General features: G+C 35.9%; 2 protein-coding genes across 2 annotated transcripts; one reads left to right on the top strand and one right to left on the bottom strand.

Annotated features, from left to right (window-relative positions):
- The first annotated feature begins 1,643 nt into the window (after nt 1-1,643).
- On the top strand, nt 1,644-2,090 carry LOC132562858 (transmembrane protein 250-like). Its single transcript, XM_060227634.1, has one exon. It carries the CDS (start codon nt 1,671-1,673, stop codon nt 2,088-2,090), a length of 420 nt encoding a protein of 139 aa, XP_060083617.1. The 5' UTR covers nt 1,644-1,670.
- Nucleotides 2,091-5,582: 3,492 nt separating this feature from the next.
- Nucleotides 5,583-14,358, bottom strand: LOC132562851 (ankyrin repeat domain-containing protein 7-like). Its single transcript, XM_060227626.1, has 6 exons — nt 14,311-14,358; nt 11,955-12,147; nt 11,340-11,501; nt 9,810-9,926; nt 9,369-9,476; nt 5,583-6,103 (listed from the first exon to the last, which is right to left on the bottom strand). The coding sequence occupies exons 1-6, from the start codon at nt 14,344-14,346 to the stop codon at nt 5,661-5,663; spliced, it is 1,059 nt and encodes a 352-aa protein (XP_060083609.1). The 5' UTR covers nt 14,347-14,358; the 3' UTR covers nt 5,583-5,660.
- Nucleotides 14,359-15,165: the final 807 nt, after the last annotated feature.

Below are 15,165 nucleotides of genomic sequence, written 5' to 3'. Positions count from 1 at the left end.
GTGAAACACAAGGGTACTGACCATGTTCTTCTGTTACAGTCAGAACTCCTTCAGATACACGCCAAATTGTGTTATACCGGCAAAGGTCGACATTCAAGCATCCAAGCCATTATCCCGTGATAAATTATAAAACAAAAAGTTCAGTTCATGAACGGGTTGTCCTAGTCATTATTACCATGCTAAGGTTTATGTTAATGTTTAATCATTCGGATATAACTGGACACAAAACTATTCTAAACATTCATTTTATTATATTTATTTGTTCATTTTTGTAGACTGAACTTAATATGTGAATATAATAAGTAAATATGACTTCAGAATTTTCAGACAATCCTACACTCGTGATGAGATCTTCCGTCGGCTGTGGAATGGTACCGTGGGAATAAGTAGAAGAACAGGTTATTCCCCGTGAGTAAAATCGCTCCATTATCGATTAAAAATATTAAAGGAACAGTTTATTTTTAGTATCGGTTTGTCGATGGTTCGCATATCTCGTGTAAAACTGCATCAATTGGAGCAAATAATATGCAACGAAACCCTTGGGGTACTATTATTCTGCGACCTTTTCTGGGGTAAGTTCATTTTAACAGGGGTCCGTATGAGAGTTGCATCCCTTCGGACCGGGGATGTACGTGTATGTATTTATGGACACTACAACACAAACTCTCATAAGGTACACAAGGGTTTGTTATATATTTAGAGTAATTTGCCAAAGATATGTCTCCGATAGAACGTTAGTGATCAGACCAGATTGAGAAGCTGTACATCGATGAAAGAAGTCTCCAGCGTAATGTATTTCAATGCATTGTATGCTTTCCTTTATGTGGCTGATACGGTTGAAATTTCCATGTTGAATATGCTGCGCAAGTGATGTAATTTGTACCGATTCTTTTAGCTACCGGTACTCAATATTTTGTACGTTTCTGGTGGAAAAATATCATTTAAATTTACCAATATCCCAAAAAATAGATCCATTCTAAATCTGATTTTTAAAATTTCCCATGGAAAATCTGGGGAGGGAATACTGAGAGTGTCTCCAAATAATCACTGGCGGTAATATGAAAGCCTATTTGTAATCGGAACCGTGGACAACAGAATAGTAATTTAATCTCATTTATTACAGAACATTATAGATGTACATGTCATTAAAGAATTAAATCATTAACTACTGTGGTGAAATAGTGCAAATGATCATATCTTTCTCTTTATAAAGCTGATGCTGAACAGATTGCTTGTATTCAATAGCTATTGGAAATGAAATTTTTTAAGCTTAGCATTGGATTATAATTTGTCATTCTCATTTCAGATAGATGTTACAGAAGGAATAATGCTACACATCTTTGATCTGCTCAAAGCACATGGTATATATATTGGACCACAATTGGTTTAAAATCTTCATGGAAAACAAATGTTGTATATATGTTAGAGTCTTGGTTGTTGGTTTAAAATTTTCAGAAAGAACAAGTCTGCAAACGTGAAAGTTAGTGATCCCATCACACAAGTCATGAACAAGTAGTAATATTTAAGTGCTGGTAGTGTTGTTGTCAGTCTGCAGCTATGTGTTACCTGCTTCATCATTAATGCCGGATAGACATTCATGACTGTTGAAAGATATGTGAGGATTTACATACTTGTTTCACATTTTCCACTGAGAACATAACACTGCTATAATGTTTCTCCTACCAGTGAGGGCCAAAACCTTTCAGGGGCCCCGCATGACTTGCATAATGACAGCCGAGACATTCAATGTGATACATTTTACCGCAAGCTCTTACCAAGGGACACAAATCTCTGGGTCTCTGTACCATCGCACAGCGATATCTACTTTCCATCGGATTGCATACCGCCTGATGATGGGTCTGATGTCGATGTTGTTGTTTGCTGTTATGTGTGTAATATTTGCTGTCTGTTATGTTTCTGTTCACATGTTTTTGAGATTTCAAATCTCATTTACAGTAATTCTGGTCAATGTACGGCGCCAACCAATCAATTTCCGTTATGCAAATAGTTACTCTCTACTATTCCTCCACATCATACTAATGTGTGTAGGAGGGTTTGGTTATATCTGCCTCATTTATGTTGATATTTAATTGACCTTTTAGTTAGTTGGTGAACAATAAACAATAGTGTTGAAATATCATTTCTTTGTAGTATGTCCCTTTCATTGAATTGTCATAAATGACATTCAGTATCAACATATCCAATTCAGCCTCATTTTTGGTCTTGAATTAAGTATTTGCCCTAATAAGGAACGTTAAGGATTCTGTCCACAACTACTATGACCAACTTCAATGTCTTTGAAGTTTTTACTTTGTCTTCTTTGCTTGACTTTTAAGTTTTAAATGAATTAGTGGCAAGGACTGCATGGTCAGCCCATTGTCAGTATAATATGACCAGGTGAAATGTTATGCTGTTGTGCTTAGGTTATGGCATTTCAGTGTGACCGCACTTTAATCTGAGAATACAATCTTCATACATGTATAACCTTATAACTTTAGCTGTTTCAAAGACAAAACTTCAAACCCATAAGCAAGCAAGCTGGTGACCAGTATAATGAACTTACATGCTGTTGTGATTTCAGATTTTGTAAACACTGCAAGTAAGTTAAGTAAGTAAAACTAAACCAAGAAAATGTACAAGAGGAGTTTGTTGAGTATTTTCAAAGCAACATTACTAATTAATTACCAATTAACCTTAAAAATATCTGTAAGACATAAATACCCATGGGCTTGACCTTGGATGCCTAAAACACAATGTCCAAGGCATGTATATTCATACTTGATCTTTACCCAAATTCCATGAAAGAATAAAAATGTTTAGCGTTTAAATTGAATTAGTTGATGATTTTCTATATATAGTGATGATGACCTTGGCCTTGTCTTTGGACCCCTGAAACACATCAATGTCCAAAATATACTAATACTTGATTGTTGCGTAAAGTTTGACCCAATTCCATGAAAGAATGAAGTTGCTAAGTGTTTTAAAAATTGAATCAGTTAATGATTTTTCTATATATGGCAATGGTGACCTTGGGCCATTAAACCACAACAATTTCCAAAGTATACTCATAATTGACCTTTGTATAATGGTTGACAAAAATCTGTCAAAATGAAGTTGCAAAGTGCTTACATTGAATCAGGATTGGACGGGATGGGACTGGACAGGATGTGATACATGACAGGGCGGGACGAACATGAGTCGGATGCGACACATGACGGGACAAGACTGGGACGGTACGTACATGAGCAACACTATATGTCCTCTCCCCCAACCTCCCATTTCATTACAGGCGAAAAAAAAGTCATGTAAACAACAAACAACAATTTCTGCCTAAAAGATATTAAACAGTTGTTGTACCAAGGTTTGGAAACAAAAAGTGTAACATTATGGTTTTTATCAATTAATGTGGGCTGAAACATCTTTTCTAGAATCCTAAACTAGAATCCTGAAACAGTGTGAGCTGACTACAGAAATGTCAAGTATGGAAAATTTAGTGCCCTCTAGGCTAGATTGAAATGGTGCCTAAAGTACAGTGAAAAAGCAACATAAACAACAAAACAACTACAAACATTGTTCTTCCTCCTATGTTCATCAACATTTATTAAATCATTTTGATTTAATTCATATCACAAACTCTTACGATGAATTCTAATTTTGAGGAAATTAAAAAGACAAAGGGAAATAAATAATGCCCAACAGAACGTAAAGCTTACAATCAATGTAAGTCTTTTTATCAATACTGGTATGTAAATGGCAAACATATTTTTTGTTTGAAAGATTTGAACTTACATTTAAATACTGTAACTTCTATCTTTAATGCTGTTCAGTACATGTGTTATTTATGTCCCATATATATGACCCCCCCACCCCTTGGAGGTGAAATAGGGAAATCTCAACCAAGGGGATGATAGATGATTCAGTTAGCAAGTACAAGGCTTGCTCAGTGTTTGTAACTTAAACATTTTTTTCGAGGGTTGAGATCCCTCTTACATACCAATAAGGCAATAAATGAAGATTTTTCTTTTACGCTTCTGGTACTCATATGTGTTTTTGTTGTCCCAATGCTTTGCATCGTTGATGTGATTGAATCGTTGACGTGAGGTCAATAAATTGTTACGATGATTCTTGACAGGAAAAATCTCACCATTTCAATCCTAGGTTGGGAAAAGGAAATCTCACACAGTAAAAAGTGGGATATACCTGTTCAGGATGGGAGAATTTATAGAGGCACACCATTCAGCTGATCACCATTTCAGCTAGAGTTGATTTTTTTTCTTTTATTTCATAAGATGGAAATGGTGAAAGCTTTAAATTTTGTGTGAAAGTCCTAATTCAAGTAATGTTACGTTAGATTGTGGTCGAAATAGGCATGACATATCAATAGTTTTGGGAAGGAATTAGGAGTTCATCATAACAAGTAAAGATTCAGGGTTTCTAACATGTCATAAGTGCTGTCAGGGGATAAGCAGGGGCCTAATACAAAACCATGGGGTACACCTTGATTCCAAATTTTTGACAAGTACATGTACGATTTGGCTTTGATTTTCAAGAACATTTTGTACCCAGGTGATAAATTTGGGATTACTGCCCAGCAGTAATGCTGAAATGTGAAAAGTTGAATGCATATCTTTAATGGCCTACTTTATCAAAAACATTTTAACATCCAAAATTGCTATATCAGTTTGTTTCTTTGCTGGAAGATCAGTATTTATAGAGTGAATGTGATGAGTTGAATCTCAGAGCTGTGTTTGGATCGGAATCTGTGTTGCAGTATTACTAACAAATTAATAATCCATCCAAGACTTTGAATCAGGTGTAATGTCTTATTGCCCTGGACATTTGCAGGATATTGAATGAACATTTCAAAGTAATTAAAAGTCATTTACTGCACAAACTTGATACAATTTATCCATGCAAAATGCTGGCAGGTATTTTCATGCCCCTGGATTGAAAGAGTGTCATATTGTTTTGGGCTGTCTGTTTGTTGTCAACTTTAACCTTGCCCATAACTAATGCACTATAAGAGGTAGGAGTTTCATATTTGGCCTTTATGTGCCAAAAGTACCATAATTTTTGACCATGTGGTCTTGGCCATGACCTTTGACCTACATTTGAAAAATTATGGCCATAACTATTGCACCATAAGTGGTAGGGCTTGCTGACTCAAGTTTTAGGTTGATATTAATTTGTAATGAAGTAAAAAAAATAATCATCACCACAATGAAGACATAAGTGTTTCACGAAGTGTGCATGCAATTAGCACATGCTTTACACAGTACAGTATTAATGTCCCACTTCAGAATTTTGTTGCAACTGGGTGGGTGTGGGTGTGGGTATGTGTGTACTTTTTATAGAGACCTAAATAACAGTTTTTCAGGTATGTCATCTTCATTTCAAAAAAGTTTTAACAAACATTACCTCAACCTGTCTTTGAAAGTAAGTTAAGGTTACTTATTTAAAAAAAAAGTGACTAGCACTAATTTTCCCAGCATGCAACTGGTTGATCATCAGTTACTGACTACATCATGAAATAAAATTGCATGTATTTTCAGCAGGAGTTCTAAAAACAACAAAATATTGCAGTCTTCTTAAAAAGTAAAAATAATTTTCATGCACCACATCATACTTGCACCCTTAAAAAGATCAATATTTTCTAAGTATCATTCCATCAGTACTAGGTAGTCCTTAAGTGTGGAAGGAATGGGAAGGAGGTTCACTTTGGTGTAAAGTTTTCCCCGGAGTTCAGGGATCTCACGAAGTACTGTCCTACACATAAGTTTAAGGGGTTGAACTCTGCAGGCCAAGGATGAAAGGTACTGATGCAAGTGGGTGTGGTCCTCATCCTCCTCAGGAACACAGTCTCTGAGAGCTAAAACCCCGCCCACTGATAACACTGGTTCCAGAAGTCCTGCTAGCTGCGTAAACACTGGTCCACATGACACTTTGCAGGCATACCTTACAAAACGTTCATGTTGCCTATTTTTCCTGTTAAAACTGGCTCCAGCCTTGATTAAAGTCTGCACTAGTTGTAAGTATTTTTCTGAAAGAGGCTTTCGTGTTCGATGTAGGAAATGCTTCAGTTCATAACACAATGGCATTTTACCTGAAAATGCATAACAACATTTTTAATAGAATAATACATGGTTATATTTCAATATATTCTGTAAACACTGACTTTGATTATATTTGTAAGTATATGATGTGTAGACATAAAGTATGGACAAAAGCATATTATAAAATTTTCAAAGTGATAATGCTTTCGAATATGAAAGCTTTCAACCATATTTTAGTATTTATATATGAAAATACCTTAAGGGCCTGTATCATTCACCTCTTTCGCAATTAAAAAGAAGACTAGTAGGAAAAGTCAAATGTTTACACCAGACAGATGATGGATATATGCTACGGCATAAACTCACATTCTCTTTGGCTAGGTGTGCATATACTTCCTATAAACAATTTGTACTGATAATAACAAAAGCTGCAGTTTCCCTGTAATTTAATTCTAGTGAATGATTAAATCCTGAAACATGTGGTTGTACATTTTGGTGTTTGTTTGTGATAATGCGTTTTGATCTACTGATACTTCGATAAAAAGATGCCTATAGGGCCTGCATCCCTCATCAGGCTTTGCTTGGCTGAAATTGCTTCATTAAAACTTAAAAAAAAGGAATTCTAAATATCAAAGTATATTGTCTGAAAACATCAATTTTTCTATCGGACCTGTTCCTTCTGTCCCTAAGGGGTCAACCAAACCATTCATACTTCAGACCCAATTATTCCTACAGGAAAAGCAGTATTACAAATAATTTGCTCTCCTGCCCCTTCTACCCCAGGGGGTCGAGACAAATGTTTATACAAAATAGTTTCTCTTCATCCAGGCATGCTTCAGACCAAATTTGGGCAAAATCCATTCATTCCTACAGAAGGAGTAGAACTTTGAAGAATTTGCTTTTTCCCCTATTGGACCCTACCCAAGGGGGCCCTGACCCACCATTCAAACAAAATTGATTTCCCTTCTACTAATAATTCTTCAGTCCCTTGGGCAAAAATAGGATTTTGAATAATTTACTCTATTTCTCCTAATGGGTCCCACCCAAAGGGGCCAGACCCATCATTTATACAAAACTGATTCCTCTTCAATCAAGAATGCTTTAGACCAAAATAGAACATAATCCAATCATTCCTAAAGGAGGAGTAGGATTTTAAAAAATTGGCTCTATTTCTCCTCTTGGGTCCTGCCCTTCCGCCCTTGGGAGCCAAGATCCACTGTTTATACAAAATTAATTCACCTTCATCGAATGCTTTAGACCCAGTTTGGGCAAAATCTAATCATTTCTACAGGAGTAAAATTTGCTCTATTTCCCCTATTAGGCTGCGCCTCAATGGGCCGAGACCAATTCAGGATATCATTTTTTCCTAGTATGCTAAAAGCCCAATATCATCATCTTTGGCCTTTCCCTTACTGAAGAGAAGCTGTATGAAAGATGTTTTAAAACATTTGACCCTGTGACCTTGAAAGAGGGTTAAGATCATTCACTTGAATAAAATTAGTAGCACTTCATCCTAGCATGACATGGATCCAATATCATTAGGTACCATTGGTCTTTCCCTTAATTAGAAGTTGTTTGAAGCTTTTTTTAACACATCTGACCCTGGTGACCTTGAAAGCATTACAGTGTACCCTCAATCCTGACATCTTTGTTCCTGGCCAAAATTGTCTGAATTAAAGTGTTTTCTGGACTGCTGAGTTAAGCCAATCAGCTAATAAAATCTGAGTTATCTCTCTTGATTACATAATGATAAAGTTGTCAATATGATGCTGTTGATTGTATTCAGAATATCTACATAGTATTTGCTGAATTACTGTATCTTTAAATGTCTTTCATTGTTTTAGTATGATTAATTTTCATAAATAATTTAAAAAGTATATGAATTAAAATTTCCGAAGTAAAATGTTGTTATTCATTGAAGACCAATTTCGTAGATGATTAAATGCCTACTTGGTATATTTGATAACACAGGCTTTCTCAATATGATATGCACTGCATAGTGTTTTTATGTGTGTTGTGACATAATTTGTATGCTATTTTCCCATGGAATAATACAATTTGTTGTCATCTGAAACTATCCCAATTTTAAAAATCAAGTGAGTCTATTAAAAATGCTGTAGATATTTACTGCATGATCAAAACAATTGCAGCAGTGAAATACAGTAATTTAAAAACCGAACTTTCAATATACTTTCATGATGCCTCACAAGACTGATGACACATTGTTATCAATCAAATTTTACTTTGCATTTCTATGTTTTACATAAAGTGCTAATTACATTTATGCTATGCACTTTTGGCATAGATAACATGAAACACTAAATTTTCTTAGTATGGTAACAAAGGATATCCAGACTATTGTGGAAGAATTTCCAGAACTGGAATTCAAATTTCTAGACTGGTGAGTGTAATCAATGTTACAGAAATCTGTTCCCCAACATTTCTGTCCAGATGTGAGTTTTTCACACTATTAGTACCAGTATTATCATGGGTCCATTGATGTTTCCTAATACGCCTCTCAAGGCTCAATGGGAACATGTCGGGGCTATATGGCGCCATTCCAGAGGCAGTCAAGCATTGTCTTGCTGGAAAATTAGGTTATGCGTCAAAGAAGTGGAAGGACATGTGGTTTGAGGATCTGGTCTCTGTATTGAACAGCGTTGAGGTTTGGATCCAGGACCACTGATTTTACTCTATGGTGGCCCGACATAAGGTTAGCAGTTTGAGCACTAATAGGCCTGCCATGAATACCTAAGGTATAAGACACAGTCTCTACAGCAGTCTAGAATCTATTGCACAAGTGCAACAATCAAATCAACCTGTCATGTGTTTGTTTCATGCGGATGACCACTCCAGGAAATTTGGAATCTAACCCAGTAGCATGGAAACGGTTAATTGTACACCGTGCAACACCAAACTGCCATGTGACAGCAGTTTGGATATGACCATCCATCAACATCGCAATTGCTCTACCCCTCTGAATTTGTGTTAAGTGTGGCACTGAGGTCAATGGCAAATTCAAAATGCCAACATGGAAAATTAATGTGGCTGAACTTAAGAGTATCCGTTGAAATTATTTGTTTGGAAAAATCTGGCTTGGTTTGATCACACCACATGACTTGGACTAAAGAAGCGCACAAAATCAGACAATGACAGCACTTGGATGATTTTAAGGTAGGTTGTCAAAAGGGAAATCATTCTTGACACAATACCTGACCAAATATTCCATTATTTCCTAACAGCTAAGGTGTACTGCAGGGGGGAACTTTGTGCATTTCTATTTTTGTTGATATATCTATATTTATCAGTGTATACCTGTTTTATCCTCTATGCTCACTGACAAACCCCGGTTCAGTAATTGGCAGGCTATCTCATTCCTCACAGTCAAGTCCTGTTTTGTATTACCACATATACAATGTAGGGCTGAAACATATTAGAACCATTATGAGCTGATTTGTGTTCACTTTCAAGCTGAAAAAAAAATGTAGTTACATGTGCAATGCCTTATTTTTTAAACAGACAAAACATGTTAAAATATGATTGTTTGTATAAATTTACAGGAAGGTTAATTGTAAAACTAAACCAAATATGTGCTTTTAAAAAATACATTCCATGATTGATGCAAGGGTCATTATAGATCATTCAGTTGGTGTCTGATCATCTTTTTGCTGACCATGTCTGGTCAAGGAAAAGGCAGTAGATCCCTGAAACCAATCAGGGGGAGCAGTAAAGTCACCTACTGCTTCAACATATTACCTGTCCGTCCATCCTTATCTGTGAGAAAAATGTTACAGTCATGGTCAAGAAGGTACTGAGTAATGGTCAGGGCTTCTGGGCAGTCACTGCTGCAAGCTTCTATCAAGGGTGTACAACCTAAAAATGTCAGGATTGTAAAATATCAGTTCATACCACAGAAATATGTTACATCAATTTGAATTACAGCTAGGGATTCATTCTTAAATGTAAAGTTCTAATGTTATGCTTGTTATATTTGTGACCTTGCTATTTGCAAACATCTTTCAATATACTCGTTTTTCAAACAATGCCCTTATACATTTTCTTATGAGTATTACTAACCTTTACATAATGACAAAAGGGTGACAGTGTAATGGCAAACAGACAGACATGGCAATATGGTGGTGGACAGACAGATGTAGCAATATGACAGCAGACAGATAGACATGGCAAAAAGGTAGCAGACAGACAGGTGTGGCAATATGGTGGTGGACAGATAGATGTAGCAATATGACAACAGACAAATAGACATGGCAAAAAGACAGACAGATGTGGCAATATGGTGGTGGACAGATAGATGTAGCAATATGACAGCAAACAGACAGACATGGCAATATGGTGGTGGACAGACAGATGTAGCAATATGACGGCAGACAGATAGACATGGCAAAAAGGTAGCAGACAGACAGATGTGGCAATATGGTGGTGGACAGATAGATGTAGCAATATGACAACAGACAGATAGACATGGCAAAAAGACAGACAGATGTGGCAATATGGTGGTGGACAGATAGATGTAGCAATATGACAGCAGACAGATAGACATGGCAAAAAGGTGGCAGAGAGTCAGATGTGGCAATATAGTGGTGGACAGATAGATGTGGCAATATGACAACAGACAGATAGAGATGGCAGAAAGATGGCAAAAAGACAGATGTGGTATTATGGTGGTGGACAGATAGATGTGGCAATATGGTGGTGGACAGACAGATGTAGCAATATGACAGCAGACAGATAGACATGGCAAAAAGGTGGCAGAGAGTCAGATGTGGCAATATAGTGGTGGACAGATAGATGTGGCAATATTACAACAGACAGATAGACATGGCAAAAAGATGGCAGACAGACAGATGTGGCAATATGGTGGTGGACAGACAGACATGGCAATATGATGGTAGTCAGATGATGGCAGTATAATGGATGGTGAACAGATAGATGATGGCAGTTTGATGGATGGTGGGCAGACAGATGATGGCAGCACGATGGATGGTGGACAGACAAATGATGGCAGCACGATGGATGGTGGACAGACAGATGATGGCAGTATGATGGATGGTGGACAGACAGATGATGGCAGTATAATGGATGGTAGACAGATAGATGATAGCAGTAGGAGGGAAGATGGACAGACACATGGTTGAAGCAGCAGGTGGAAAGAGAGAGGGTGGTAGTGATGGAGAGACAGATGCTGATGATCTGTAAAAGAAAATATCTTTTACAAGGTAAATGGTTTTATATACTGGTATGTCCAATGAGTGTTGTGCACAGTACCTGCATTGTCCTGTATATTGACTGAGGCCCCTGTTTCAAGCAAAACTTGGACAGTAGTGGCAGAATTATGACACGCGATGTGTAGAGGCGTCTGTCCAAACCTTCCTACTGAATCCAAAGATGTCCCGAAGTATACTAGTATCTGTAGCATGTCCTTTACAGCTATAATATGGAGCAGAAAAATATCACTGATTAACAATAAAGTGCATTCAAGGATTCTTTCGTGTTCATTTTTATGTTGTAAGTCCTTAAATAAAAGCAGCAGGATTTTCCCCCAGCCTCCTTGAAAAAGGATGGACTATTGAAAAACAATACTGGGTACAAACATTAATACATTGTTTAATCCTTGTCTATAGAGTTGAAATCACATTATAATCTTATATTACAATATGTGCTAATTCAATAACACATGTACTGTTTTCTCATTCAGATCAGTTCTGTGAAAATATGAACAATGTAATTTCAATTTTGTGATTAAAAGAATACAAAAGATGTCAATATTAAGTTTTTCAGTAATGTTACGATAATTGTCATTTATAAAACGAAAAAGGATTTAAAATATCATTCTTTTGTGGATGGTCCAATTAAACACAATGTACATTCACAATACCTTACCTGGAGATGGCTTGAGTCCAGCCACAATGTGCAGAGGTGTACTACCAAGATTGTTGAAGAAGTTTGGGTCAACACCTCGAGTCATGAGGTGTTTAACTTTGTTGTTATCTCTTTTTCTTATAGCTTCTAGCATCTGATATTGGTCCTCAGTTATTCTACATCTCAACACAAATTCCTGGTCACGTTTCACATCCTATGGAAACCATAAAACAATCAATCAACAAAACTTAATGTGAAGTTTGATAAGAGCAACAAAAAAAAAATGTGCAAATGAATTGATAAATGTTATCAAGACAAAAAAGGACATACTTCATAATAATTTTCTTTGAACATTATAGTCTGATCTGTTGATTACCCATATATTTATTAGTTTAAATACTTAAGGGTTAAAGTATACCCTCAGTGAAAATAGAAATGAATAAAAAATCACTTTTATGATCCAAAATCCAAAAGGTTAAAAACTGCACCAGAATCAGTCAACCCAATGCCAAGATATTGATGTATAAAGTGTATGATTTTCACCTGTCCTTCTACTTCTAATCAGCCAAAGGGTGACTCATGCTAAATGGCACCCTATTAGCTGTGATGTCAAAAGTTCAATGACCAGTAGCAGCCGCCATGAAGAGAATAAGCAAGATCAAGAACAACTATTCTATACAATGTCAGGTTGCTAATGAAAGTTTTATAGTTTTCATGAATTCAAAAATTCTGACGATAAAATTATGCAAACAGTAAACAGTCATATGAAATTTGCCAGAATTGATCAATTTAAACACATTTGTTGTCAACCTTAGAACAATTGATGAGGCACCAGCTACATAAAATTATATATGAAAACAATTGCTATAATGGAAATATGCATACATTGATATGATCACTTACACTCTCTGCACCCCTGGAACATTTCCTGGCAATATTGAATGTTCAATGTGCGACACCTTTCGGAAAAGGAGAAGACTAGTGCGACACCTTTCGGAAAAGGAGAAGACTAGTGTGACACCTTTCGGAAAAGGAGAAGACTAGTTTGATCCTTTGATGTTCTTCAAATAAATCTTGAGGTCACATAACAGTATATTATACTGACTTTGAAGTTGGATGTCGCTCGTTTACAGTCTTAATAGGCACCTATATAGCTTTCAGTCTGTGTTTGATCATCTTTTTTTCTCCTGAAACCTACTCTAGACTAATCAATTTACTTTTCTTGTGCCTTCATTTATGTCAGGAAATGTTCCAGGGGTGCAGAGAGTGATAGTGAGTATAACCCCTGGAGTACCGAGGATGGGAGTAAGAGTATCCACAAAATCCACAAAAATATATCATCCAGGAAAATTAATATCACAGTATACCTTTATATACATTTTCCTTATGTGAAAAGTTACAACCTGGACCTTTATTTTATTCCTTTTTCTGTACACAAAACTATGCTATACATCAGTTGTGTTGACTTTATCACTGTTATTTATAGATACATAAATATATAGTTACGAACGATTACATCTGCTGTTTCATCACTTACTTCCACCACACAATTCACATTCATTGTGGTATATAAATTTTTTTCATGGAAACATCATGCTGAAAGTGCACAGGCAGCCAAAATCTGCATTAAAGTGATGCTTATTTGCAGATGACATTTTGGATGGAATCACTAAACAGTTTGTTACTAAATAGCTAGTGTAAAATTACCAAAAATCACCTGAAATTGAGTAAATATGTCGAAAACATTCATTTCAATGAAAAATATGATTCGTCATTCATTTCTTTTTTGATCTGCACAAAAGAAATAGCCCTATATATGTATAACTGGATTCGACTATAAAGCTAAATGTGCCTATTTCGCTTTAATTGCTCCCGTACCTGATACACCCATATCCAGAGGAAACTTCTTTGCTGCCGTGTCATACAGAATTCTAGGGTTACACATGCCTTATGTGTATAATTAAACTATATGCATGGTACAATTACCTTTCAAGCGTTATATCTTTTGATTAAAAGACAATATAACCTCTTCTGTGTTGGTAATCAATAATGCGTGTACATTTATTTATAATTACTAAATGTCACGTTCACATAAAAGGAAATCGGTAGCTTGTATTTCAGAGATATTCGAAATAAGTTTACAGTTTACTTGTAAAATATAGAGGTGGCGTATATTTGTGGAGATTCGAGGGGAAGTGTGTGCACGTACTTCGATACATCATTACATGTGTATCCAATTGTGTGGTGTTATACAAATAACCACCGAACTTATCACCGTCAACAATGGGTAGTTCTTTATAAAAACAAGAGAATAAAACATCTAAAAAGGTAGATCATAACAATTAAAACGGCTTGGTATGTTTTCGGTTTCAAATACCTTGATTTCTTCCTTCATGTCCCGTAAAAGTGACATATTGACAGGGAGCACCTGTGTCTGCTCGACGTTGATTTCATGCTTTTCTTTTCGTCTTTCATGTGAGTAGAATTCAAACTCTTAGGAGAAGCCGATTGTTACTCTTAAATGAAAGACCAATGTAGAGGCAATTGGAATTTCAGAATGGTTCAATATTAAAAACATACTGATTATTTCGTTATGATTTCGTCAAAAATCGCTTCTTTCTTATCTTAAAGTATCAGATTGAAACTGGATATATTTGATTTAGATGTAAAATTGACCACAAATATATCTTATCGACTACTTGTGCCTAATTGTACAGAAATTAATGACGTCATAGACATATTCCACACATGCCAGTTTGTGTACACGGTATCCCCAACAAACGGGTAGCTGACAGCGGTTAAGGGATTAACTAAGTGAGCGTAAGTAATCCTTAGTTTCATTCTGTGCTACTGGACTGTGTTGGACAGTGTAGCTTTTGTCCTCACGTTACTGTGCATTTCGACATTTATACTGACTATTTATAATATATTTTACAGGGATGCTGATGATGCTGATATCGGTGTATGCGTGAGAGAGCTTTTGATCATGTGCAAATAGATACAGTTTAAAGTTATATGCTTCCATTTTTCTGATATCATGTTAAGTGCCGATGTGGTAGTTACTTTATCTGTTTGTACAAAAACTCCATATCATGCATTTTGTATCAAAAATAATTTGACATAATTATGATAAAACAAGTGTTTATATATATATATATATATATCTATATATATATATATATATATATCTATTCATATCATATATTAAGAAGAACACATGAAGACATGTTCT

This window comes from Ylistrum balloti, unplaced genomic scaffold (genome assembly GCF_031769215.1).
Source record: "Ylistrum balloti isolate Yb309-2 unplaced genomic scaffold, AGI_CSIRO_Ybal_v1 Utg371536, whole genome shotgun sequence".
NCBI classification, from domain to species: domain Eukaryota; kingdom Metazoa; phylum Mollusca; class Bivalvia; order Pectinida; family Pectinidae; genus Ylistrum; species Ylistrum balloti.
Note: the sequence above shows the minus strand (reverse complement) of the source record. Positions and strands in the feature narration are given on the sequence as shown.

Excerpts from the sequence above, each read along its gene's own strand:
- LOC132562851 (XM_060227626.1), bottom strand. The coding sequence starts at position 14,346 with ATGTCACTTTTACGGGACATGAAGGAAGAAATCAAG. Across the intron at positions 9,927-11,339 it reads CAATATACAGGACAATGCAG|GTTGTACACCCTTGATAGAA; the intron begins GTACTGTGCACA and ends TGACATTTTTAG. Across the intron at positions 6,104-9,368 it reads GAGCATAGAGGATAAAACAG|GTAAAATGCCATTGTGTTAT; the intron begins GTATACACTGAT and ends ATGCATTTTCAG.
- LOC132562858 (XM_060227634.1), top strand. The coding sequence starts at position 1,671 with ATGTTTCTCCTACCAGTGAGGGCCAAAACCTTTCAGGGGCCCCGCATG.